Consider the following 27,578-nt stretch of genomic DNA (forward strand, 5'->3'; position numbering starts at 1 on the left):
TAGGTGAAAAAAGGCAGTCCTTGAAATTTGTTTTACATGGGAGTGAAAGGACATGTCTTGGTCAAAGATGACTCCCAGATTCTTTACAGTGGTGCTGGAGGCCAGCGCAATGCCATCCATAGCTGCTATGTCATCAGAAAGTGACTTTCTAAGATGTTTAGGGCCTACTACTATAACTTCAGTTTTGTCCGAGTTTAGCATCAGAAAATTGCAGGTCATCCAGGTCTTTATGTTATGAAGACATGCTTGTAGTCTAGTTAACTGACTGATTTCTTCCGGCTTCATTGATAAATATAGCTGGGTATCATCTGCATAGCAATGAAAATTTATTGAGTGCTTCCTGATAATCTTACCTAAAGGAAGCATATATAAGGTGAATAGAATTGATCCAAGCACAGAACCCTGCGGAACTCCATAGCTGACTTTAGTGAGCACAGAGGAGTCATCATTAACGTGTACAAACTGAGAGCGAACTGACAAGTAGGATTTAAACCAGCTTAGCGCAGTTCCCTTAATGCCAATGAAATGTTCTAGTGTCTGCAATAGGATGCCATGGTCAATGGTGTCAAATGCAGCACTAAGATCCAATAAGACTAGTACAGAGACAAATCCTTTATCAGATGCAATTAGAAGGTCATTTGTAACTTTAACCAGTGCTGTCTCTGTGCTATGATGCACTCTAAATCCTGACTGGAAATCCTCGAATAAACTATTATTGTTTAGAAAGTCGCACAGCTGATTGGCAACTGCTTTCTCAAGAGTTTTTGAGAGAAAGGGAAGGTTGGATATCGGTCTATAGTTGGCTAAAACCCCTGGATCAAGAGTAGGCTTTTTCAGTAGCGGTTTTATCACAGCTACTTTAAAGGACTGTGGTACATAGCCTGTTGATAAAGAGAGACTGATCATGTCTAATACTGAAGAGTCAATTAGAGGTAAACTTCTTTAAACAGCTTAGTCGGGATAGGATCTAAAATACAGGTAGATGATTTTGATGATGAAATTATTGAAATTAGTTGGTGAAGGTCAACAGGAGTAAAACAGTCTAAAACTGCGACAGACTGAGTAACAGTTTCTACGGTTTCTGTGTTTGAAGACAAAACAGTACCTGTTAACGGCAGGAGTCAATGAATTCTGTCTCTAATAGTTAGAATTTTATCATTAAAGAAGCTCATGAAGTCATTACTGTTCAGAGCTAAAGGAATACATGGTTCAATAGAATTATGGCTCTCTGTCAGCCTGGCTACAGTGCTGAAGAGAAACCTGGGATTGTTCTTATTTTCCTCTATTAGTGCAGAGTAATAGGCTGCCCTGGCACTGCGGAGGGCTTTCCTGTATATTTTAAGACTGTCTTGCCAGGCGGACCGAAATTCTTCCAAAATTGGTAGAACGCCATTTCCTTTCTATTTTCCGTGAAGTTTGCTTTAATTTGCGGGTTTGAGGAGTATACCACGGAGCTAACCTCCTCTGTTTAATTTTCTTCTTTTTTAGGGGAGCAACAGAGTCAATGTCATACGCAACGATCCCGTAGCACTATCAACCAGGTAGTCAATCTGGGAGGGACTAAGGTTAGCATAAGACTCCTCTGTTGTATTGAGACATGGCATTGAGTTAAATGCTGATGGGATCATATCCTTAAATTTAGCTACAGCACTATCAGACAGGAGTCTGGTATAAGAATTTTTGCCTACTGGCTGGTAGTCGGGTAATATGAATTCGAAAGTTATTAAATGATGGTCTGATAAAAGAGGATTCTGTGAGGAGACTATTAAGTCTTCGATTTCAATGCCATATGTCAGAACAAGGTCGAGGGTGTGGTTAAAACAGTGAGTCGGTTCATGTACATTCTGGCGGAAGCCAACTGAGTCTAATACTGAGATAAACACAGTGCTAAGGCTGTCATTATCAATGTCGACATGTACATTAAAGTCACCTACAATAATTACTTTATCTGCTTCAAGGACTAAACTTGATAGAAACTCCGAGAACTCAGCTATAAATTCGGAGTAAGGACCAGGAGAGTGGTATACTACAACAAATAAAAGTTGCTGCACTGTTTTCCATTTCTCATGAGAAAGAGTGAGAACAAGGCTTTCAAATGAGTTATAGTCGAGTTTAGGTTTAGGGTTGATCAAAAGGCTTGAGTCAAAAATGGCTGCAACTCCACCTCCTCTGCCGCTGCCTCAAGGAATGTGAGTATTAATATGGCTCGGAGGAGTAGCTTCATTTAGGCTCACATACTCTTCAGGACACAGCCAGGTTTCAGTCAGACAAAATAAATCAATATTATGGTCTGATATTAACTCATTTACTAGAACAGCTTTAGAGGACAGACATCTGATGTTAAGAAGTCCACATTTAATTCTCCTATCTTGTTGTACTATTGCAGAGGTTGTTCTAATTTTAATTAGATTCTTATGTTTAACTCCTCTTCTCTGTACTTTTGGTTTACTTAGTTTATTTGGTCGGGGGGCAGACACAGTCTCTATGGAGTGTTGGGTGGGTAACTGCTCTAATGGAGGCGCAGAGAAGCGTGTAGGACTGCAGCTCTGCCTCCTGGTCTCAACTCTGAGTTGTCAGGGGTTAGGTTCATAAATAAAATCGGTCAGATTTCTAGAGATGAGAGCTGCTCCCTCCAAAGTGGGATGGATGCCATCTCTCCTAATCAGACCAGGTCTTCCCCAGAAAGTCTGCCAATTATCAATGAAGCCCACACCGTTTGCTAGACACCACCTCGACAGCCAGCGATTGAACGATGACATGCGGCTAAACATGTCATCACTGGTCAGATTTGGCAGGGGTCCAGAGAAAACTACGGAGTCTGACATCGTTTTAGCATATGTACACACCGATTCCACATTAATTTTAGTGACCTCCGATTGGCGTAACCGGGTGTCATTACCGCCGACGTGAATAACAATCTTACGGTATTTACGCTTATCCTTAGCCAGCAGTTTCAAATTTGATTCGACGTCGCCCGCTCTGGCCCCCGGCAGGCATTTGACTATGGTCGCTGGTATCGCTAACTTCACATTTCTCAGAATGGAGCTGCCAATAATCAGAGTTGGTTTCTCAGCGGGTGTGTCGCCGAGTGGGGAGAACCTGTTAGAAACATGAAGCGGTTGGTGGTGACCTGTGGGCTTCAGCTTAGGACTATGCTTCTTTCGAACAGTCACCCAACCTCCCTGGTTTCCCGGCTGCTCGGGAGCTGTCGAGGGACGGCTAGCCGGAGCTGCACTTGGTCGGTCCGCACCGGCTACGGGGGCCTGGCTAACTATAGCTAATGGTTTTGTTTCCATGGTGCGGAGCCGAGCTTCCAATTCACTAAGCCTCGCCTCCAACTCACCAAATAAACTACATTTATTACACGTACCAGTATCACTAAAGGAGGCAGAGGAGTAGCTAAACATGTGACACACCAAGCAGGAGAGAGCTGGAGAGGGACAGAGAGAAGCCATCGCTAGCTGCTAGGCTAAGCTGGTATAGCTAGCAGAGCAGACAAGAGCGTAGACAAATAAAATTGATGGTCGCTAAATAAACAGACTTATGGGTGCTTGAGCAGAACTAATGTTACTCTATAGCGCGGATAAAAGGCCACTGTAACAAAACACAGAGCAAATTACACTCAGAGGAACAAGAGCGACAAATGCACACTACTCGTAAGGCAGCAACCAGAAACAGGAAGTGAGACGATACGCTTACCTCAGCACGTCAGCACATCAGCACATCTAAATCATTTATGTATATTGCAGACATCCCAAGTCTCCTGGAAGTTCCGGGAGTCTCCCTGATTTTGCGAGAGCTCTGTTCCGACAGTGTTCAGCCTGAGCGGCTGGTTGCAAGAGAGCGCGCCGATTGGTTTGGTCAGCAAAATAAACCAATAAGCTTTCGGTGTGGGCGGGGTTCGGTTTATTTTCACCGACCGTAGTTATCACCACAGCCCCTAAAATTTCTATCACTCATTCAGCTCACGAAATGGCAGAGGGTGAATCCTCCGGTAAAAAAAAGAAAATACAAAACTCATTTTACAGCGGAATATACGAAAGTATATCCATGTCTTGTTAGAGTGAAAAATGATGACACCGTGGCGAGGTGCACTGTGTGCAACAGTGACTTCAGCATTTCCCATGGCGGACTTAATGACTGTAAAAGACATGTCGAGGTATGCTAAGTTCATCACTCTATCACCTGTATTTTTATTTAAGTAGGTTCAGTAGGCCTAAATGCTGTCATAAAAGTAGGCTGTAAAGACTTCTGTAAAGTATTGATGAATAGGTAGTTACTATAAATATAGGGATATCTAACTAGCCAGGTATCTATATCTAGCCCAACTAAGCTTTAAAAAAAAATGTCCAATTTAATATGTTGATAAATGTAGGCTAAATTAATTAATGGTAAATTAATGGTAGAAAATATGTAGAAATGATAGGCCTAATTATGAAACCATATCAGGGAGGCTAAGCGCAGGGAAGGCTGCTCCAATATAGCTCAGTTCTTTTCTGGAGAAAAGCAAAGTCTCACTGAGAAGGTCACTGCAGCTGAGGTGTATTTCACATCATTTGTTGTGGAACACAATGTGCCATTCAATGTCTGTAGGCACACTGGCAAGTTGTTCAGGAAGATGTTTCCAGATTCAGACATAGCTAAACATTATGCCTGCTCCTCCACCAAAGCCACAGCCATAATGAACCTGGCACTGGAACCTGAATGTTCAGAGGATATGTACAAACTAATCCGCACAGAAAAAAGGCCATACAGTATTTTGGTTGACGAAAGCAATGACATCATGTGTGAGAAAGAATGTGCTATTTTAGCCAGGTACTACAGTGAAGCACAGGATAAGGTGGCCATTGGATTTATTGATATGCCAGTATGCAATGATGCCAAAGCTGAAAATATATTCAACTGCATTGCATCATCCATGGATGAGAAGGGCATTGAATGGTCCAACTGCATAGGATTCAGCAGTGACAACTGCAATGTCATGATTGGCAAAAACAACTCTGTCTTGTCAAGAGTGAAAGCACAGGCCCCTTACATATACAGTGTTGGCTGTCCTAGTCACTTGGTTAACATTTGTGACAAAACTGCTGCTAAAGAGCTCTCAATGTCACCTGAAGAATTGATAATTGACACATACTACTACTTTGAGAAAAGTTCAAAAAGAAGAGAGGAGCTGAAAGAGTTTCAGGAGTTCTGTAATGTAGCCCAGCAGAGAGTACAGAAGCACTGCCCTACACGATGGCTTTCTTTGGGGAAAAGCTTGGACCATCTGCTAAACCAATGGCCTGCCTTCAGTTCTTATTTTCAATCACATAGTGAAAATCAGAAGTCCCGTGATATTGAAAAGAGGCTGACAGACCCCATGATGAAAATCTACACTTGCTTTCTCCACAATGCGACACAGTCTTTTGATAAATTTAATTTGATTTTTCAAAACAAGGCACCCATTCTCTTCAAATTAAATGACAGCGTTGAGGAGCTCCTGCATGACATTGGAAGCAGATTCATTGTGCCAAAGGTGTTGAGAGAGCAGAATGTGCAGGAGATAGATGTGAGCAACCCTGAGGTCCACTGTGCAGATGAAAACCTTTTTGTTGGGTTCTTGACAAGGAGACACTTAGTAAGTGAGGAAGAAATCCCTTCTGACAAGACAAAGCAATTCTTCAAAGATGCCAGATCCTTCTATGTCAGGAGCTTCCAAAAAGTAAAGGAAAAGTTCCCAATGAGAGACCAAATCTTGACAAATTTGTCAGTTGTTAATCCAGAGAGCCAAGATGATGTGACACCAGAGCAGATTTTGACTTTGGCAGAGAGAGGCAGGGGAGTCTCAAAAACATTCACACACAAATGCAGCGAAGTTCACAAATGGAGAGCGGTTCGCAAATGCAGATTCGACAGTTCGTGAATAAATGTCACAATATACATATATGATTTAGATGAAAATTGCAAATGTTTTTAGATAAAGATATTTGTGGATTTCCGTGATATATATTTAAAACAAGTTATATTTGTGTGTGCATCAAAAATACATTTGTGAACTTTATTAATTTATATCTGGATTATTTTTACATTATATAGAATGAGAAATATTTGTGTGTGCGTTGAAAAATATTTGTGTGTTGAGAGACATTTATATATAAATCCCAATATACATTTGTGAATCCTTCTGCGTGCATTTATTAATTATGAGACTGATCTAACTCCATAGGGAGGGGCAGGCGCTGTGTGTGACTGGTAACAGTCAGTTACCCAGTGAGGATTTTCCTTCAGCACGAGCACGGATATTGACGAGTTTTACTCGTATCATGCTCGTACTCGTCAAAAATGCTTTATCTGTACCGGATAGTCGTCTGAAACAAGTATCCGGCTCAGCCCTAAATAAAACTATCATTGTTGTGGTTATAAAAATCCTTGGCAGACATAAATGTCATTGTGGATTATTGATACATTCATGATAAAAAATATCATCAGTAAGCAAATAACATCCATCCAGCATCCCCCCGCCAAAGACAAACAAATTACGATTGATGAATAATATTGCCATCATAGAGGTTTCTGTTCCAACAAAAATACAGACACTATAGCTCATGTGTGTTCATGGGGTGAGCCGTGGGTGGGTGGTGATGATAGCTTATCTCTGCAGAATGAATAAAATTTATGTCATGTCAAAGTTGTGCTGAATGACTGGGTGAGTTTGCATGACTAAGGAATGCAATTTATGAATATGCTTTTAATACACTGCTCTTTTGTTAAGTATTTAAAAACCAGCCCAGCCCAAAGCCTCTCCACCTGGCCAAAGCCCCCTTTACCCCAGTGCACACCACTACTTTTAACAGATTCTGCATTCATATGCAGATATCTGTTCAAAGAGATTACTTTCAAGTAATTTTGTTTGGATTGTTTGAAATGCATACATCCAAGCATATGGGCTTTAATAAATAGTGTTACTCACCCTGGCTAGTACAAAATACACAATTCTGTCTGCAAGTTTATAGTGTCAGCTTCCATAATGGACACATACCTATCAACAAGTGTCCTCTTTAAGCAATTTGATTAATCACAGACAATACTTGTACAAATTTTACTTCACATTACCTGTAATTTAGCATAATTCTTTTATTCTCATAATAACAGTTCGGTAAGGTTTTATATTTGTATTACATAAAGATTATCTTACTGATGACTGTTTCTCTCCTACTCCCAGGAAAACCCTGATTTCCAGAGCAGTGAGTAGGAACTGTTGACCTCAGTGACACTCACAATGGGATCATCCACCTTGGGAAAGGCAGCATCTCTTGATGCTCTCTTAAATGAATGCATTCATGCATTTGGTGAGTGACACTAGACTGAACTGCAAAGATAGACTATCTACCTAAGAAAGTGTGTGCATATATATATATGCATATGTGTGTGTGTGTGTGTGTGTGTGTGTGTGTGTGTGTGTGTGTGTGTGTATGTGTGTGTATTTTTTAAACAAATCTGATAAAAATAGTAAAACATGATGTGTTTCGTCTCTCAACACTGTCTGACCTTTCTGTCCTATCTGCACCTCCGAAGCCCAATAGTTGCTACTGATGACATCAGCTTTAAAACATGGTTCACAAATATATAATCTCTTTTTTTTTTTTTTTTCTTTAAAGGCTCAGTAATATTCTAAAACAGCTGGACACTGCAGTTTTTAGACTCAGGCAAACAGGAGGAAATACTGCATTTGTCAAGGACTATTTTCAGATATAGATTAATCCACATTTGGTTCTAGTGAGTATTTGGGGTAGCAGGACAGTGGATGTGAGATTGAGTCAAAGGATACATGTAGGATACATTCAGTGTTGATTGGATGTTTTCATGGGATTTGTTGACAAGAAAAATATAGAATTTAACCAGAACTATCCTTTACATTAACATAAAGGTTGATGACATCTTATGACTTACTTTTCTTCATAGATGACAATGGAGAGCTGCAGGCCAACCAGCTTCCCCGCAGCCTGCTGCTAATGCATCGCTGGTACGTTACATCCTCAGAACTAGCGGGAAAACTACTGATGATATATCCTATGTGGCAGAAAGCCTGCAGGAACAACAGCTAATACACATTAACACTGCTTTGATGAAGTATGAGTTACTGCTGGCTATTGTATTTAATTTGGCTGTGGTTATGTACCAGTCAAAACACACCACTCAGACATCAAAACTATGAAAGAACACATGTTACTTATTTATGATTATTATTATTACATGCTACTTTATTATTATTATTATTATTATTATTATTATTATTATTATTATAACAATAATCACACTAGCCATAATAACAAGAATAATAGTAATTATTGTTATTATGGCTATTATGATTGTGATTTTTGTTCTGATTATTATTATTAATATTATTATTATTATTATCAAATAGTTGCTATTTATTTTGTAAACCTTTTTATTGTCTTTTTTTTTTTCCTGATTTCCTGATTTCTGATTTTTATTCTTGCTATTATTGCTGTCTGTAACATCTTAATTTTCCTAGTGTGGTAAGTTATATTTTATATCATCTTAAATGGAATTATGTAGTTAGTGATAAGGTGGAAATCTCCTCCGAAGAGTTGATGCTGAGATGTGTGTGTAATTTATGTGAGCTCACAGGTGCCATTAATTGTCCATTTCTGCCCGGTAACAGTCGTTGTTTCTTGCCATAATATGGATTACTGCAGTAGTCAAATAGGGTTATATGCTGTATGACAACACTATCGCGACACAACAAAAGTGATGGTCTCAAATGCATTAAAAAGGCAAGAAGTTTCACTAATTAACTTTCGACAAGACAGACCTTTTAACTGAAAATCATACCACTACCTCATGTTGCTGGTTAAGACAACAGCGTGCAAAGCTGTCAAGGCGAACTGTGGCTATTTTAAGGACTCTAAAATTAAAAAACATATTTTTGTTTCTTTATTACATAATTCCATGTGCTCTTTCACAGTACTGATTACTTCAGTATCAATCTCCAGTATAGAAAAAAAAAACTGTTGAATGAGAAGGTGTGTTCAAACTTTTGACTGGTACTATACTTTGAATTCAACACACAGTAAAGTGATGCCTGATAAATTATTCTTCACCTCACAGGAAGTCCAACCTAAATCTTTTGTTTTACCAATGGAATTCTAACCAATCTCTTTAAGTGAAGCAGCTGATGTTTCATTTCATTTCTGTTTCTGTCTTGGTACTGTATGTTAATGTAGATTGAGCAGTATTGATCATATCCTGGATCATTGTCTTCAGAGCTGCTCAGTAAGTGGTCTGTTGTGCTTTCAGACAGTTAACAGGGCAGCTTGCTTTGACTTAATCTCAATGAAATCTCCATAGTTATTACAGTATTCTTCTTCAGGTGTCATATACACTACTCACAAAAAGTTAGGGATATTTGGCTTTCGGGTGAAATTTCTGGAAAATGTAATAAGTTCATGCTACAGGGATATTATAGCATGCAATGGTGATTTCCTCATCTCAAACAATTTATTGAAACAAAAGCCAACAACAGTGGTGGTTATACTACAACAAAAAATGGCAATGTCTCAATAACTTGTCATGTGCCCTTGAGCATCAATGACAGCTTGACAATGATGTCTCATGCTGTTCATAAGTCAAATTGTTGTCTGCTGAGGCATTGCATCCCACTTTTCTTGAAGGGCAGTCCTCATTGAGGTTCTGGAGTACAAGGTTATGAGCCACTACACTACAGCAACTCAGTTGATCCCATAGGTTTCTGATGGGATTCAGGTCTGGAGAAAATGCAGACCACTCCATTTGAGGTACCCCAGTCTCCAGCAGCCGTTCCCTAATGATGCGACCTTGATGAGATGATTCACAAAGTGTAGGGCAGTTCTGTATTGACTAGACACACCTGCCCACACTGTAACACCACCACCACCAAAGGCTCATCTGGTGACAACAGTGGCTGATGCATAGCGCTCTCCTTGATGTCACCAACATCGTTGGCAGAAGAGCACTGAGGCCCACTGGTCCCTCGTCCAGCGTAAATGCTCCCTGGCCCATGCACGACGATGACGCCTTTGCCTGGTGGTGTGGTCAGGTACCCTTGCAGGTCATCTAGCATGCAGACCACACTGATATAAATGGTTTCGAATGGTCTGACATGACACTTGGGTACCTCTCACCTCTCGCCAGTTGCGTGGCGTTCATAATCCAGTTCTGCAGGGCAATGTTCACAATGAAGCAGTGAATACCAATTCTAATTGAACCAGGAAATTTATTGGTAAATTCATGGATCAAATACCTTTTGTAAATTTTGCCGTTCAGCAAGTTGTGCAAAAAGTACAGAAACATTGAACAGTTGGACATGAGCATTCAAAGGTTTAGAGAAGGTCAAATCAGGTTCACCTGCAAAGGTTATAGTGCATTTTAGGTTCATCCTGAAATTTCGCCCAAAAGTTGAAAATCCCTAACTTTTTGTGAGTATTGTATGTCTATGTGCATATAAAATACAGTATGTATGTATGTGTGTATCGGAAAGTATAACTTAAAGACTTCCACAAATACAATGTCAGTTCAATATTTAGAGACCAATTGGAGGTGTATAAAAACATCTATTTAGGTTAACAACTAAGGAAGAATTTAGATTCTAATAGGCAAAAGTTCACCCTTAAAGGAATAAAAGCATGAGAAATAAGATCTTCCTTCCTTAAGTATATAAGTCCTCCAATTTAAACAACAAAATACATTGTTTGTCTATGCCCCCTGGAACGACAAATAGAAGCATGTTCTGTTCTAACATCCACATCTGTCTGTGCCTTCCAAAACTGTTACAAATCACTGTTGGAAAAAATGTATCTGTTTCATGATGAGTCAAATCTATGGTCAAGGATAGGTTCAGATACAAAAATGACCTGGTTAGCTTTAGGGAAACATTGTGGTTTGGATTAAAATGACTACTTCATTAAGTTCAGGAAAGCTCCGTCAACATGGTTATAGGAATTCAGGTCTATTAAGTTAAGGGTATGGGATGATTGTGGTCATGTTTTAAAAAAAGAAACGTGGTTGGAAACACGTCTCCCACGTCATAGTCAGATATTGTGAGTTTGATGCTCTACAATAACATTACCCGACTTCCTAATATCATAATTAACTGCAGCTGCTGGAGGGCTTTGTTCCTTGAAAATGTCTTTTTTTAGGCACTTGTCGAAACAACTTAAGCTGTTGTTCCTGGGTGGACAGTCTCAGATATGTGCATAATAGAGACAGATAATCACAGCAGGAAAAATGGCAAAAATTTACCTATGGAGGGAGACGAAATAAAACTTTATTAATCCCATACTGGTGAAATTAAATTGTTACAGCCAGCAAAGTGCAAAAATAGAGGCATAGAAAGATCCCACCCCTCAACCCTTATCCCTTTCACTGTGCCAAAAAGAAAATCAAACTTTTCAAACTGCTGAAAGAGCAAAAAGCAAGCATCTGGAGCACCTCCAGGTTCCTGGTGCAGCGTTCCATGTCAACGCTGATGATGTCACAGCGCATCCCACGGCTGAAGAAGCTCAGCCTTCCACATCAGCTGTCTCTGAAGGCCAGGTCATATCAAACCTTATTCAAGCTCTCCCCATTTCAAAGCTGTCTTATTCTCTCCCCCTTTTCCCTCAAACTTCACAAACAACCTGAGCACATGCATCCCTCCATCCCACCACCTTTCCCTCTTCTCATCCCTCTACCTTTCATGTCCCATCTTCCTTGGCCACCTCACCTCCTCCTACTGTATACTGGTCAGTACAGCTGCTCAGACTGCTCCCTCAATAGCGGTACACAGTAGGGCCCTCAACCAAACCTTGCAACATTCTGACGACTTGCCATCCAAACATTTCTTGTCTTTCATTTTCTTCTCGCCTATAAACACAAATGCTACGTTCACATTTATACTCTATACTACTCTGTACTATAGAGTATAGAGTCAAAACCAATTTCCTCCTTTTCCCATGCCTCTCATGCCTCTCAGCCCTAAATAAACAAATCTCCACTATCTTCTGTAGCCTGCCCCCGCAGCTAATCCGCCAGCTCTGCTTGATCTCGACAACTATAAACTGCCATACATCATCTATCTCCTAAATGACTTCTCATTGTCATGCCACCGAGTTCCCCTCTCTTCAGAGAAACGAAAATCCCAGTACATCCTTAGAATTCTCAGCATCACCCTCAAGTCTGCTTTGGTGGCTACCACAATGGCAGATGATTCTCAACGACCACCCAAATTCACAATTCTTAGCCCCTTCTTCACCATCTGCCAGATGTACCCAGTCATCATAGCAGTCATTCTTTGGGGGCACAATGGTTCAAGAAGAACATCGCTATTACTCCAACTACAACAGTGCATCATCCATGCCTTCCACATCCCAGGCCATAAAAATCTGTACTGCAGACCTCTTTGCTTGTGCAATTCTTACACCCTGCTCAGGTTAACCTTCTCCATCCATAGACAAAATCTCAGACCTGATGTTCCTACTGGCGTTCTCAGGCCTTCTACACTGCACAAAGTTCACAGCCACTACCCTCTAATATAATATATAATACCATGCCAACATGCAGCTGAGTCTCATAATCTCCATCTATTCCTTTGACTCTTAGGTAGTGCCTCTTATAAAGTTAGACTAACCAGCCAGGTTTACCTTAACCTGTCTATGCCTTTGACTAGATTAATTCCTAAATCCACTCAAACCTATCCGTGGCTACATAAACTACATCTAGCCAGTCAAGCTTCCACCTAAGATCCTCTGATGGTCTCAGAAACAGTCCAAGCAAAAATCTTATCCAGATCGGGAAGACACTCTGGACATCTATTCTGCTCTGGAGCTGCCTCTACCACTTAGTGGCAGGTAATCCCTGACCACGTCATCAAATTCTCAGCTGCTGGTCTCCATCTCTGTTTCTCACATATATCTGCAATAATCTGACAGACATCAGAAATGCCCATGAGCAGCTGGAAGTACCTTTGGGGCTTTTACTGAAATCCAAGAATATCTGAAGAGGCAGCTTCCCCACCCTGAGCCTCAACTCCCTTGGTTCCATCACTTTTCTATGCCAGCAGCTCACACTGGTGCATCATCATACTCCATCCATCCATCCACGGCCTGGATTTCTCCTTTCATCCTCTTGTCCCTCTCCCTTCTTCTCCTACTCCGTCATCCCTCCATCCCTCTCTCTTTCATCCCTTGCTCCTCATCCTTTCATCCCTCACCGTTCATTTTTCTCTCCCCTCATCCCTTCATCCCTGCACCCTGCCTTCCCTTCATCCTTTGACCCTCATTCTAATGTATTATCATTCATCAACTATGCTCTCCTCCATCCAAAATGCACATTAAAGCGTTATAAATCTGTATGTTATTGGCGTAGTCTTTATTAATGAAATACAGTGCTTGTATAATTGCACAGCAGAAAAAATACACAACACAGTAAAACTTTGTGTCATATTGCACAAGATGTAATGGATATGGGCATATGTTAACATAGATAACAGTAGTGCAAAATAGTAAGTTTGTGATGTTGTAATGGGAAACAACATCAACATGCTATGTTAAATAATGCTGGAGTTAAATAATGACAGCTGCTAGAATAAGGCACCTGCAGTACCATTCCTACTTGCACAGTGGATGCAGGAGTGTTGTGTTCTGTTCTGTGGACAACCAGGCTTTATGATTTGGGAAACACCATACCTTTCTGGTTGGCACAGTGTTTTTCACAAAGAAATTTATGTGTATGTAGTATGATGCAGGTTGTTAAACTGTAAGTGTCCTCCTTGAGTGGATTGCACAACACTTCCCAATCGGTTTCACAGCAGTCCCTCAGTGCCAAACTGAACTCTTCTGACCATCTACTCAGTAGTGTAGGAGCTCGCATGCCGGTGCAGCATCGGCGGTGGCAATGTTATGATTTAAATGGCCGTGTAACAAAAAAAAAAAAAAGGTGCAGACTTGACAAAAAGAGGCTGAGCAAAAACCGTCCAAGTAATTTATTTAACACAAAATAGAAGCAACCAAAAATCCACCAAATCCAAAATGCAGAAACAAAAGCAATACCAGAAAAAACAACAACCTACAGTAATAACCAACCGGGAAACCAAGGACTAGACTGGAATACTCACTATAAAAGAGCTTGGTCTGTACCAGCTCTATATGGAAAGTGTCCTGAGACAACTTCTGTTGTGATTTGGCGCTATACAAATAAAATTGAATTGAATTGAATTGAACTATAGCCACGTGGAAACAAGGAAAACCATACACAAGGGGATGATGCCACAAAGACAAAGGAAACACACAGACTTAACTAAACAGACTCAGGTGGACACAATAACACAATCACCAGTGTGGGAAACATACAGGAAGTAAAGTAAATTAAGACACAAGAGGGAAGGCTACCAAAATAAAACAGGAACTAAGGCTACCAAAATAAAACAGAATCCATATACAGTATACATGTTTGACTAAGACTAGTAATAGAAGAAACACAAAAAAAGCACAAAAAAACAGTGAAACAAGAAAAATGATCAGAGCTGCTGTAACTAGCTGCCACTCTTGTGGCCCCATCTTGAGTAGTTGATACTCAAGACAGTTGACTAAATATAATATTATAAAAACCAACAAGGGCATTTGACATAGGACCAAGGCTAAGACTAAATGTTACTGCTAGAACTGCCATCGATGTTAAATCAGATTAGAAATAGCCACTGCTTAAGAAATTCTAAAAGGAAGATGCTCAGGCTGCTCAGAAACTTATAGTCCATTCAGTAGTGAAATTATGATGAATGATGTAGATGCTAGCTTCTGTTAGCCACAGTCAGCAGCAAATGAAACCTTAAAGTGTGATTAATTGTTTGCTTGCTGCGATGATTTATCATAAATTACAGTGTAATAGTTTGTAAAATCTTGGAAAAAGTCCTTAACTTATCCCCACGTACCGTGACTGCAAAGGTGACACATGCCAGAGAACCAGGCTGAAGATTTGTTATTTAATGAGGTAAGGTTCAACATATACATGCATGCCCACACATTCATCCTTACTATAAACCCAACACAAGGCTAACCTTAACCTCATTTCACCTCATGTCATTCTTTATTTTGTATGGTTATTAACCAAGATCCTACAGTTTCACATACAATTCCAGTTTATACAGTTCCATGGTTTCACACTTGAAATCAGGCCACAGTTGTTTATGATCGTTGCCTGTGTGTTGTTCAGTTTGAAAATGAGCACTGAATTGATTTTGTTTTAACCATTATTCAAACCAGTGACTAAGTGACTTTTAGAGACAGCTATAGTACAGGGTCACGCAGAGTGGGGACATTCCAGTATTTCAAGTAGTAAATGTGAAACAAGGTGTACGGAAATACCTGCTCCAAGCCACCACTATACAGGGACATGAGTAGGGATGGGAATTGATAAGAATTTAACGATTCCGATTCCATTATCGATTTTGCTTATCGATCCGATTCCTTATCCATTCTCTTTTCGATTCTCATTGGGTGAGGAAATAAAAGAGTACAAATGGGTTTGTTTGCGTTAACTGTCTTTTATATTTTCATCTCTGCACAGAAAATATAACATATACAGTATGCAAAAATGATGCGTGACATAACCTCAGAACAAACCTAAAAAGTAGGTGAGCTACTTCTCAGAGTAGGAATGAATGAAGCAGAACTACACTGGTTAAAATAACAACATGCAACTCTGACGGAACTCAAATTTCTGATTTTCATTTGAACAGATATGCCAGATAAAATGCAACGAATTAACCTACCGAAGTTCAGGGGCATCTGTCAAAAGGGTGCAAACCTTTCACCACAAATCTAGTGAGCGCTCTGTGACATTCCTTTATCCTCGTCTTGGTCATTTTACTCTTCCCTGCCTCAGTGAAAGGAGTGGATAGAGGTGCACGAGACCTGCTGGTACCCGCTGCAGCCTCTGAGCCAGCCTGACTCTGGCAGTCATCGTCATCTAAATTTGATGGAAGGACATGGAGATGATTCATGGCAAAAGCAGTTTACACAGTGAAATGGCGCTAACCTTAACACAGCAGACACGACTTGTATGAGTTCAACATTACCTTCGGCACTAATAACAGATGACGCCCTGGTGTTTGCTCTGCCGCTAGATTCACAAGCGTCTCTAAGTAGCGTATCAAACACGTGACATTCCTGCAAATGAATTGCATGCTGTGTGGACAAATGTTTTAGCATGTTGGAAGAAATCCCCCCTTTGAAGAAATGGAAACTTTGCACGTGTTGCAAGTGGCCCTGGTGTCATCTTTTCGCGTGAAATATAGCCATACTTTGGAGCGTTTCTGCCTCAACGCCATATCAGCTCGATAAGCAGAATCGTTAACCAGGCAGGCAAACAATTCCAAGGAATTAAGCTACTGGGAGCCGGTTCTCAAAAAGAACTAGTTCTCAATTCCCATCCCTAGACATGAGTCACATCTCACAAGGTCACAAAGGTTCTTTTTGGTTCATGGAAAATTCTTGGGAGCTAAAATGGAATGTTTTCCATTCTAGAATCATGTCACCATTTTTTCAGTGTCACAGTGTTTGCCGCTTAAATCCATATGTGTTTGTTCAGGTACTGGATAGTAACATTCCCTGCAGAGTTCAATCTGGACTTAGGCTTGATCAGAATAACGGAAGAGTTCAGAGATGTGGCTGCTCAGCTCGGCTGTGAGACGCATTTCAAACTCCTCGACATCTCAACCATGTAAGACAACAAGATCATACACATACACTTTATGAAACTATTGACCAGATCAGTATTAATAAGTATATGGGTAACATCGAATGAGTGGATACATAAGTGTAGTTGTTTTGCAGCTGCAACATATCACAGCACCAACAGGACTGAAAAGCTAAATATACATGCAGCTTGTAGTCCCTTAGCTACAAATTCTTCATAATTCATATTGCTGTGTCACATTTTCAAAAGCATGCCACAAGTTTCTGGATTGATTGATTGTATTTATTTTTTATATTTGTTCCCCTTGTAGTCCATCATATGATTGGATGCGCAAGTTGACCCAGCGGAAGAAGCAGGCAAAGAAAGGAAAAGCCTCACTGCTGTTTGATCACCTAGAGCCCATGGAGCTGGCTGAGCATCTCACCTTCCTAGAGTTTAAGTCCATCCGGAGGATATCAGTATGTCTACAAGTAGCTCTGCTTCAGTCCAGTTGCACAAATGATTTTATTCATTTATTTATGTTATTTATTCACATCTAGGCTTGATCGAAATATGACAGAGGCTCCCAAATCTTCAAAGATGTTGATTGTTATTTTGGTAGGCTGTTTTTTTGGTTCAGTGTGAGGAACAACCTGTAAGGTACTAATGCTACAATGGTTATACAACAACCATGAGACTGATACATGTTTGAGAAAACCTAGTGAAGATTTTGCCGGCACATATTTATGATCATTTGAATTATATGAACAAGTATCTTGTTACTTTTCACAAAGTCTAATATATTAAAGCAGCATGCAAATTTAGTAAGACTATTTAAACATTTAGCATCTAAGAAATGGCAAATTCTTACTCTTTAAAGATGAATTTATAAGCAATACAATTCACCCTTGTTAAATTCAGGACACTGAGGGTTTTTTCTGCCACCACCTTGGTCTGGTTTGAGAAGTATCTTGTGATGGTTAATGGCTAATGTTAGCTAATGTTAGACAAATGCTTCTGTGTAACTGACATTATCAAATCAGTCCTCTAACTTGATCAAAGTCAGTTTAGAGATGATGTCTTTTCATGAAGTTTTACAATCAACATCTTGAACCCCAGTAAAATACACTCCCTGAATTGGGTAAACTATGCGCATTGATAAAAATGTTGCTGAAAAGCTTTGGGAAGCTGAACACCTGCTGCATAGCTTTGATGTGAAGCCAGGTCACCTTGGGGTGAACTGCCTCGTTTCCACTAGCCAGGTGGTTAATTGCTAACATCGCCAGCAAGATCATCAAAGTATACAGTATGTTCAGAGTATTATTGGAGTTGTGATAAAGCCAGGAATACTTTTTTGTGTACACATAAGTGTTTGCCTGTGCAATGTGTTAGTGACATTGAAAGCTGCTGCTTCACATTGAAGGTCCAGTGTGTGGGATTTAGGGGGATCTATTGGCCATAATGCCATGTGTGGCATGTAATATAATACTCACAGTTCTTTCATTAGTATATGATATGATATATGATATTAGTATAATCACCTGAAAATAAGAATAGTTGTGTGCAATTCAGACACTGGCTCTGCACCCTGTGGTGTTTTTCACGTATTTTTGTGTTTTTTTTTGTTTTTGTTTTTTTTTGCAGTCCCCATGGGGGATGCCGAGACGATGATTGTTCAGTTGGTTGCAATTTCCAACCTCAGTGCTAGATGCCACTATATCCTACACACTTGACCTTTAAGTGCTCACAATTTCTCACACATGGCATCAGATTGACTTCTGAAGATGTGAGATTTACAAAATACTCATCACCTTCAGACACGTTTTTTGAACTACAAAAAAAAGCTAAATTCAGTCAGTAAGAAATTTGTTCTGTCTTTCTATTGTTGGGTGCATGAGACAGACTTTAGGGGCTCTTTCTTTTTTAAGGATATCTCATTTGTAATTAATTTTTGCCCCCAGTTCACTGATTATCAGAGCTATGTGATCCATGGCTGCCTGCTGGACAACCCTACCCTGGAGCGCTCCATTGCTCTGTTCAACGGAGTCTCACAGTGGGTCCAACTTATGGTGCTGAGCAAGCTAACCCCTCAGACCCGTGCTGAGGTTATTACCAAATACATCCATGTGGCTCAGGTAAGACAGGAAGGAGGCAGTACTGCAGAGTATTTCCATCTTCAGTGTTTTCAGGGGGGTTCATTTGTCCACAAATCAAGGACATTACATGGTTAGCATTCTCTTCATTCAGCACTGTTTAAAAATGCAATTGGAACTGAAGGGGGAAGCTAACTGGATGACACCAGAACATAAGTTTCACATCTACCAGGCTTCCACTTCCTATCCTGAACTCCCTCATCAGCTGAAAACAGAATCCTTCTACTGTACCTAAAATGAATGCTGCACATGACTCCACTGGACAAAACCATTTTAACTACTGTAGTTGGCAAAGTGCAGACTACTTACCTACTTACTATGGAAATGCATAGCTATCATCCCCCCCCCCCCCCAAAAAAAAAAGATTATAAGAAAAGATTTCAATTATCACTGATAAGCATAACAACTAGTGTGTCAACATTGCACAGGTATCTAAAGTCCTGGGGATTTTTCTGGCACAAAGCAGCTAAACCACCACAGGATGATTCATGGATGTAAAGTCATACAACCCAAAAACCATGCAAGCAATTAAAATTTGTAACCCTATCTAAATACATAAATAAATCATTTGGCTATAGAGTAAAACACGTAATAATGTGTAAAAATCTATATTGCACAGACAATACAGCTGAAATTCTAGTCAGGTCACAGAATACAATCTAACACCTGTTATCTCAATTATGAGGTAGTGAGACAGCGAGTCATTAATATGAGATAGAGAAGTCATAATGAAGAGACATCAAGAAAAATAATTAAATATTTCTTCTGTAACAGTTTAATGAAAACATAACAAATGAATTTGTGTGTGTTTGTGTGTGTGTGTGTGTGTGTGTGTGTGTGTGTGTGTGTGTGTGTGTGTGTGTGTGTGTGTGTGTGTGTGTGTGTGTGTGTGGGTGGGTGGGGTGGGGGGGGGTTCATTTGATTTAGTTGCTAAACATAAACCTGAAGCCTGAAACAAACATTGAAATGAAATGTGACATCATCTGCCATTGATGTTAAGTTCTTTGTCGTATGCACAACAGTTACACTGAAGCAGTCATTGGCAATGAAATTTTTGTCCTCAGGTCCCTCCAACAATGCTAATACAATATGTCCAAAAGAAAATCACACAGAAAGGCCTGACCTGAGAATCAAACCGGCAACTACCTGCTGCGCCACCGTGCAGCCCAATTTTATATCCAAATATCAAATTTCAATATTCATAAAAAGATATTCTGAAGCAAGACAAACATGATTTAAACTGATTCGAAATGGCCATTCAAGGAAGCATGCCATTAAAAACCACTCTCATGCATTTATAGTCATAACTGCAATCAATAACACAAGCCTTTATCATCAAACAATGAGCCACTCATTTGTTTTAAGTGACTCTACTCACATTACCTTCTCATTGATGATAGTGTTTAAAATCAGTAACATTCCTTTTTTCTTTTTTTTTTACTTTCATGAAGCCAAAGCTGTTGATGTTAGGTCCAATCATAAATATCAGTAGGTGCATTTGAGGTATTCTTCCATCAGAAAATCTGTCTCATTGATATTCATGGTGGGTTTGGAGATGTTTGCAACTGTGTTGGGCATCTCATGTTATGGAACGAGCCAAAGAGCTTCTCAATTATTCCCCTTTAAGTATTAAAAGGAATGGATCTGTGCTCTAATGACACTCTTAGTGATCCTGTCTCCTATCATACTCGCGACTGTCTGCAGGCGAGTTCAAGGATGTAATCATTTAACCTTCTGCCACTGGCTAGGACTGTGCTTCAGAATGATGTTGATTATTCTGTCATATGTCTAGACTATTTGATGATTTAGAATGACAAAAGAAATGAAAGTATTTAAGTCTGGTTTGTTCCTCCCAATATTCAGTCTTTACTTTACAGTTGAGTAATCATCCGTAAGTATGCTGGTGATACAACCATTATAGGCTTCATATCAAACATCAACAAACAGGTAGCCCTAGCAGTCACTGCGTGACACACCAACAATTCTCCCATGCATATCTCAGATGAACCCAGAACCGGGAAAGACATCACACATTCTTGGCACACATATCTTGGCAACACTCCAATAGGATATTTACTTAGCAAGGAAGCAGAAAGAGACTGTTTTTCTTCAGACAATGTAAGAACCCAAAATGAAACACAGAATCCTCCTACAGTTTGCACTGCCATCATTTCAAGAATCTTCCCTCCATCTAGAACAGTTTTGTACAGTAGCCTAGACAAATACTGCAGTGCATCGTTAACAGAATATCAAAATCCCATCAACTGAATCACAGCACAACAAAGCAAATAATGAAAAGAGCAGCTAAAATTGTATCTGACCCATCCCACCCAAGTGTCTGATAGATGTTTTTATTTATTCACTCATTATTTAACCTATTTTATCCTTTTTCATTTGATTTATTTTAACAAGATGCATTTATTTTTTAAAACAGATGTTTGATTAATTCAGTAGGTGTGGGCTGCACCCACAATAAACTGGGTGGGGAAACTGAAAATAAAATCTTGATTACATCATGATAGTGATGATAGCTTCATCTGAATGGGTCATTCACATTACTTGTCATTCTCTGTCATCAGAAACTTCTGCAGCTGCAGAACTTTAACACTCTCATGGCAGTGGTGGGGGGACTGAGCCACAGTTCCATTTCCCGACTAAAGGAGACTCACTCTTATCTGGCTCCAGAAGTTGTGAAGGTTAGTCAATTCCAGCCTTTGAATGCACTTTTATGTATATCCACACACTCTTGCATTTGTGCAGCAAATGAACATACAAACAGCTGAGGTCAAGAAAAATATTCAAGACACAATTATAATGGTCTCAAGCAGCAAATGTCTTTTTTTTTCTTCTTTTTTTTTCAATTCAATGGAAGTAAGATATGATACATGAATTGCTTTATACTTATCCAAATGTTCCACTTTCTGCTTCAGATCTGGAGTGAGATGACAGAGCTGGTCTCTTCCAACAACAACTACTCTTGCTACCGAAAGGCCTTCAATGAATGTCAAGGTTTTAAAATCCCCATCCTGGGTGTGCACCTCAAGGACTTGATTGCAGTGCATGTAGTCTTTCCTGACTGGGTTGATGAAAGTAATAAGGTGAACCTGGTGAAGATGCATCAACTCTACATGACCTTCAGTGAGTTGGTGTCATTGCAGAGTGCCGTGGCCCAGGTGGAGCCCAACATGGACCTCATCTACCTGTTAACGGTGAGGAATTACCACTCCACAGGTGAAGGCACTGCACTCGTTAAGAATATTTGTGACACATGCACATCAACATCTTTGTATCTGAGGGGTCACTAAAAAGGTCTGAAATTTTCAATATTTTTATAGATAGAATGCTGTTTTCATCACATTCCTTATACATGGCTAGAAAAGTTGTTCTCTCTTTTTTTTTCATTGAACATGATGGGATTAGGATTGTCAATTGATGAAACTTCTTAATTGCAATTAATTGCATGAGTGCCCATGTTATTTAATATTCAGTAACAGATGGACACCTGCTAAATTTTACACCACATAGTAACAACAGACACATTGTGCAACAGGTCAGCTACATTTTCAGTCACTAAAGTAGCAAAGAGAACCCACACATGCACGGGAAGAACATGCAAACTTCACACAGAAAGGCCCGACCCGGGAATCGAACCTGCGACCTTCTTGCTGTGAGGCACACGCACTACCTGCTGCGCCACCGTGCAGCCGTGTGCAATCTCACCTGGGGAAAATAAAGGCTCACAAAAACATCTCCCTCTGCTATGTGGGATGAAAAAAAGACAATATAGAATAAAATAAAACATTAAACAGGGTGAAAAGGAAACAGTGGAAAGGGAATAAAAGAAAGACAAACTGCAGAACTAGGACTTCTGGATACTGCAATTAGGCTATTCTAGAGCCCTGTGCAGGAATGTTTCCTTATGTCCCACTCCATTTCTGAACATTAATGTCTGTTGCCTCAATTGTGGGGGTTCCACTCCCACCTGCACACATTCTGACCATTCCCACCCCCACAATAGTGTTCCATTGATTTTATGTTATTATTAGACTTCCTGCTTTCTACAGTGAAGTTCTAAGGATGTTTTGCTGCCTGTTCTAGGTTTTGCTTACAAACGAATGTGCTTTGTTCTTCCAAAAGTTATGAAAAGTGGATCATGAATACTTAAAAATCAGTGGAATGAAATGTGTGATAATACAAACTACATTGAGCTAATAGACAATAATCACATCACCAACATTAAGGCTAACAAAACCCCCCAAATTTGCTACCTCCATACCTTACAAGCCAGTCAATGTTTGATTGAGGGCTTTTTCTGAATTAGTCTTTTTTTCTATACCAATTTTTAACAAAAAGGAAGTTATGTAACACATTATGGCACAATTACTCACTTCAAAGAAGGAAGCTGTTCAAGGACCAGGAAACAGCTGGAGAATGGATGCTTTTTTTCTCTGCATGTTACGGTCGGAGACAAGGAAGGCCAGGGCCCAAAAATGCAGAGATGAAAACCAATCAATTTATTAAACAAAGTAGCAACAGAAATCTCCTGAGAACAGGAAAAAAAACTCACAAGCTGAAAAAAATGAAAAATCACCACAACGGGGAGAAAACGGTAGCAAAGACAAAGTAACAAAATAACACCAAACACAAAACTCCATCCCATCCAGAAGGCTGGGAGAAAAATCCACAAAATGCAAAACTAAGGGCGACTATGAAAAATCTCACAGTGAAATATCAAAAGGAAACACAAAGCACTCAGGAGAAGCGAGAGCGAGAGACGAGCCGATCAATCAGGAGAACAGCACACTAGAGAAGCTGAAACAATAGTCCGGCACCAGAGTGAGGCACGAGGCAGCTTAAGAAGCCGAGTTGATTAGCAGATGAGGAACAGGTGCGCCTCCGGAGCCAGCTCCCCTAAACCATCGGCCTGCCCCTCTCTCCCACTCCAACCTGCCGTGGGCGTGAACACAAAGAGCAGAATCAGAAAACACACATAGTGACAAAACCACAACCATCACACTGCATGCTTTGCTAAGCTTGGATAATTGGTCTAAAATGAAGAAACTGATGGAATATCTGTACTATAGTAATTGACTATAAAAAAATCAAATAGCTGTCAAAAGCAGTGTTGATTACAAACAATTCATGGCAGCAATATGCAATTGTAGCATCCAGTCTGCCTAATCCAACATGACATTTGTGGTCTTGGGAATTAATGACAAGGTGAGACCACTTACTTTCTGTGCACTAAAGAGCAGCTGGCCCGGGTGTGACAATCATCCACAATGTCAACTTCAAGACATTTCTGTCCTGTAAGCAACCCCACATTTGTCATCACAAATGCTCTCCTCCCCCTAAAGGTTGTCAATCCCCATGGTAGCCAGGAGAGGATGTGCCGCAATGAACAGACTCACTGACAAGTAGATACAGGTTAGCTAAGTGACAAGCGCCACAAAATTTATCTAGTTATCTGTGCAGATACGCAATTGGTGGTAAAAATAAATAAATATATGAATAAATAAAGTAATAATCCCTGCTCTGGGTATCATGTCATGTTTTTTCCTGCATGCCTCTATGACATGTAACATCAGACAGCCATTCACCAGCATTATTAGATTTTGGTAAAGCATGCTGCATTGGCTCACAGATGCTGAAGAGATGCACCCCTTAGGTGTCAAAATTTAGTACTGAATGATAAGGCATTTTTTGAGTCATCATAATATTGGAGCAATTTGACTGGTGTCTTGAAAGTATCAAAGTTCAGTACTCAGCCCTGTATGGCTGACGCATCTGTCAGGGAGCTAACAGGTCTGTTGCCAGTTATCCTGTCTACACATCCAAGTAATATGAAGCTCATTATCCATACTGGGTCTTTTGACATTGTGCAAAGAAAAAACTGTTTCTGAGATCCTGAATAAAGACTTTTGCCTGCTACTATAGAAACTGATCAACTGTCAGTCACAACATGGAAACAAATCATCTTTGAGCAGACTCCTTGCTCTGGATACATAGCTGAAATTGGCCTGCGTCACCCAATGGGATAAAAAAACAAAAAGGTTTAAAAAACATTTTAAACCTGATGGGTTTCCGTTGCATATTCAAACATCACTGGATTCAGACTACTTGGTGCCAACAGCCCATGTCATCCTTTTCCTCATGTCATTCTCAAACAAGAATGCCATGTATCAAAAAGGAAATTTTTGGCTCAAAAGAGATTCCTAGATGGCAAGGCTGAAGCAAAGTTCTGTAATATTTTGAGATAATTTGAATCATATGACTGCTCTTTAAATGACTTTATTGATGATTTCAACACTACCATGTCAACTAATATAAATAATGTTGCTTCACTTAAGGTTAAAAAAAGGCCGACTGACAGAATCTCCCCATGCTTAAACAACAGCACTGTTAATGAGAGTAAGAGAATCTGCCAAGCAGCTGAAAGAAAATTGAGGAAAACTGGGCTCAGAGTTCACTGTAATAACTACAAAAAACCATGACTGCCCATAACAAAGCTATATGTCAAGCAAGAAAGGATTACTTTTCCAAGATTATCACAGAGAATGCTGAGAACTGTAGTATATTATTCTCCACTATTGACCCGCTACTCAGCACTCTGTAGTTCTCTGCATCAAACCGTAAAGAACTTCCATTGTTCTTCAATAACAGAATAACCTCAACTAGAGTCAGCCTTGCTGCAAATGTAAACACAGATGACCTCAGCAAACCCTGTAAAAAAGATGTAATCACTGGAAAATTCCCCTGTATTACATTAACTGAGCTCTGCAAGACTGTCACCGAGTCTAACTCCTTCACCTCATCTGTTGACCCTGTACCTAGAGCGTTTTTTGAGTGGGTGTTCAACAGTCATATCCTGAAGATTATAAATGCAGCTCTGCAAACAGGCATCTTCCCAGCTGTTGTACAGCCCTTATTTAGAAAACCAACCGAGATGGTAATACACTCATCAACTATATGCCGACATCCAACCTTCTATTCATCATTGATGTGGGGCGCATACTTTATTGGAGAGCTTAATCTCAGGATCCTACCTTACTATTGGGTGAGGGACTTGATTCTGTGGCCTGGGTTTCTTCTTGCCCCTACTTATTTTCTTCCATGCCAGTGTCAGTTTTTTGAATGATGATTTCTGCCACCTAGCTGTTGGTAATAGCTCCTGTTAGAATTAGAGTCATTAGGGAAATCACTGTTGACCATGGTGGTTACTGACTCCTTTGTCTGATGGCTTGTGGTGAATGTATGTTGACTTCTTGACATCTTCTTCTTGGACCTGCTTATAGACTTTGCCCTGAATTTAGTCCAGTCTATCCTGTTTGTATTTCTTGATTTTTGTTGCCATCAGACCATCTTTTTATGACCCGAGTGCTTAATTGAATCAATATCATCACTAAAATCATTACCAGCTCCTCTCTCATTGTGTTCATGAGTTATACTGTCTTTTTCATTGCATCCTCCTTTTGTTGTGAGGCCTTTTCAATAATCAACTGCATGAAAGCCATGGATGATTTTGTAAGTGTTTTGCACCACTTCTTGTTAAATTCCTCATTTTGTTTGCCAATGGTAGGGGCTTTTGGAGTGCAGAATCCTGTTCTGTCAATATTCACTCAAAATGCAGCAATGCAGTTTGAGACTTGTCTCTTTCTTTTGGAGCTGCATCACTTTGTTTTCATCTCTTCAGTTGAGAAAGGATGGTTCCCATATGTATTAGCAGCAGGGAGTAAAATCCGCTTTGATTCAGCATCAGAAAAGGTATCAAGGTAACAAGGTGTCTTTATTATTCCCAATGGGGCAATTTGTTGTACAGCCAGCAGAGAGAACACATTCATACATACATAGACTTAAATATGACATGAAAATTCAACAGACAGTGGACATAATAATACAACATAAAAAACATGATACAATAAAAACAACATAAACAATAAATAGAACTAGTTGAAAACAATCATGTGATAGTGTTTAAAAAACTAGTGACAGTGGGTATGAAAGAGTTCTTGTATCTGTTGGTCTTACATCTCTTGGACACGAATCCATGGCCAGACGGAAGCAGTTTGAACTCTGGGTGCAGGGGGTGACTGGGATCATCTGTTCTTATGGATGGCAGGTCATTTAAGGTAGCCCCAGCAATCTTGCTACTCTCAATACGGTGCAGACGTTTTTTTTTGTTTTTTTTTAAAGCTAAAAACCCATGCCAGCAGATAAAAGAAAAAGTAACAATAGATTCATTGAAACAACAGTAAAACATCTTCATAAAAGTGTTGTCCACATTAAAATGCCTGAGTTTGCAATGAAAATACATGCGTTGGTGAGCTTTCTTGCAAACCTGGTCAATCTAATGCTCAAAGGTTAGTCTATTGTCAATAAAAGTCCCAAGGTATTTACAATTCTCTACAATTTCCACAGCCAGACCATTAATAACTGCAGGGGAGATGGCATCGTGTTTTTGTTTTTTTTTCCTAAAATCAATTATCATCTTCTTGGTCTTGTTCACATTGATGTCTAAAAAGGATAAATTACACCAGCTGATAAAATCTGACACCACAGGGCCATGGTCTTGGTCATCTGAATTTAAAAGAGACACAATGACAGAATCATCAGCCAATTTAACAATAAATCATGCTTGGTGTTGACTTTGGCACATACTGGTATATAAAACAAATAAAAGAGGTGAAAGGACAAAGCCCTGTGGTGAACCAGTGGATAAGATAAGAGCATCAG

At 39.8% G+C, this 27,578-nt stretch overlaps 1 protein-coding gene across 4 annotated transcripts in view; it reads left to right on the plus strand.

Annotated features, from left to right (window-relative positions):
- Positions 1-27,578, plus strand: part of rasgrp3 (RAS guanyl releasing protein 3 (calcium and DAG-regulated)) — a 58,917-nt gene that overhangs the window by 21,196 nt on the left and 10,143 nt on the right. For 3 of the 4 annotated variants that reach the window (XM_070978321.1, XM_070978319.1, XM_070978322.1), the window contains exons 2-9: positions 7,205-7,331; positions 7,945-8,047; positions 14,944-15,006; positions 16,606-16,737; positions 17,024-17,171; positions 18,654-18,827; positions 21,425-21,541; positions 21,776-22,054. In XM_070978321.1, coding sequence (XP_070834422.1) covers positions 7,262-7,331; positions 7,945-8,047; positions 14,944-15,006; positions 16,606-16,737; positions 17,024-17,171; positions 18,654-18,827; positions 21,425-21,541; positions 21,776-22,054 — 1,086 coding nt within the window. In that variant the 5' untranslated portion in view covers positions 7,205-7,261. The remainder of the gene's footprint in view (positions 1-7,204; positions 7,332-7,944; positions 8,048-14,943; positions 15,007-16,605; positions 16,738-17,023; positions 17,172-18,653; positions 18,828-21,424; positions 21,542-21,775; positions 22,055-27,578) is intronic. The other variant, XM_070978323.1, reaches the window with a different exon arrangement.

The sequence above is a fragment of the Chaetodon trifascialis genome, chromosome 13 (assembly GCF_039877785.1).
Source record: "Chaetodon trifascialis isolate fChaTrf1 chromosome 13, fChaTrf1.hap1, whole genome shotgun sequence".
NCBI lineage: Eukaryota > Metazoa > Chordata > Actinopteri > Chaetodontiformes > Chaetodontidae > Chaetodon > Chaetodon trifascialis.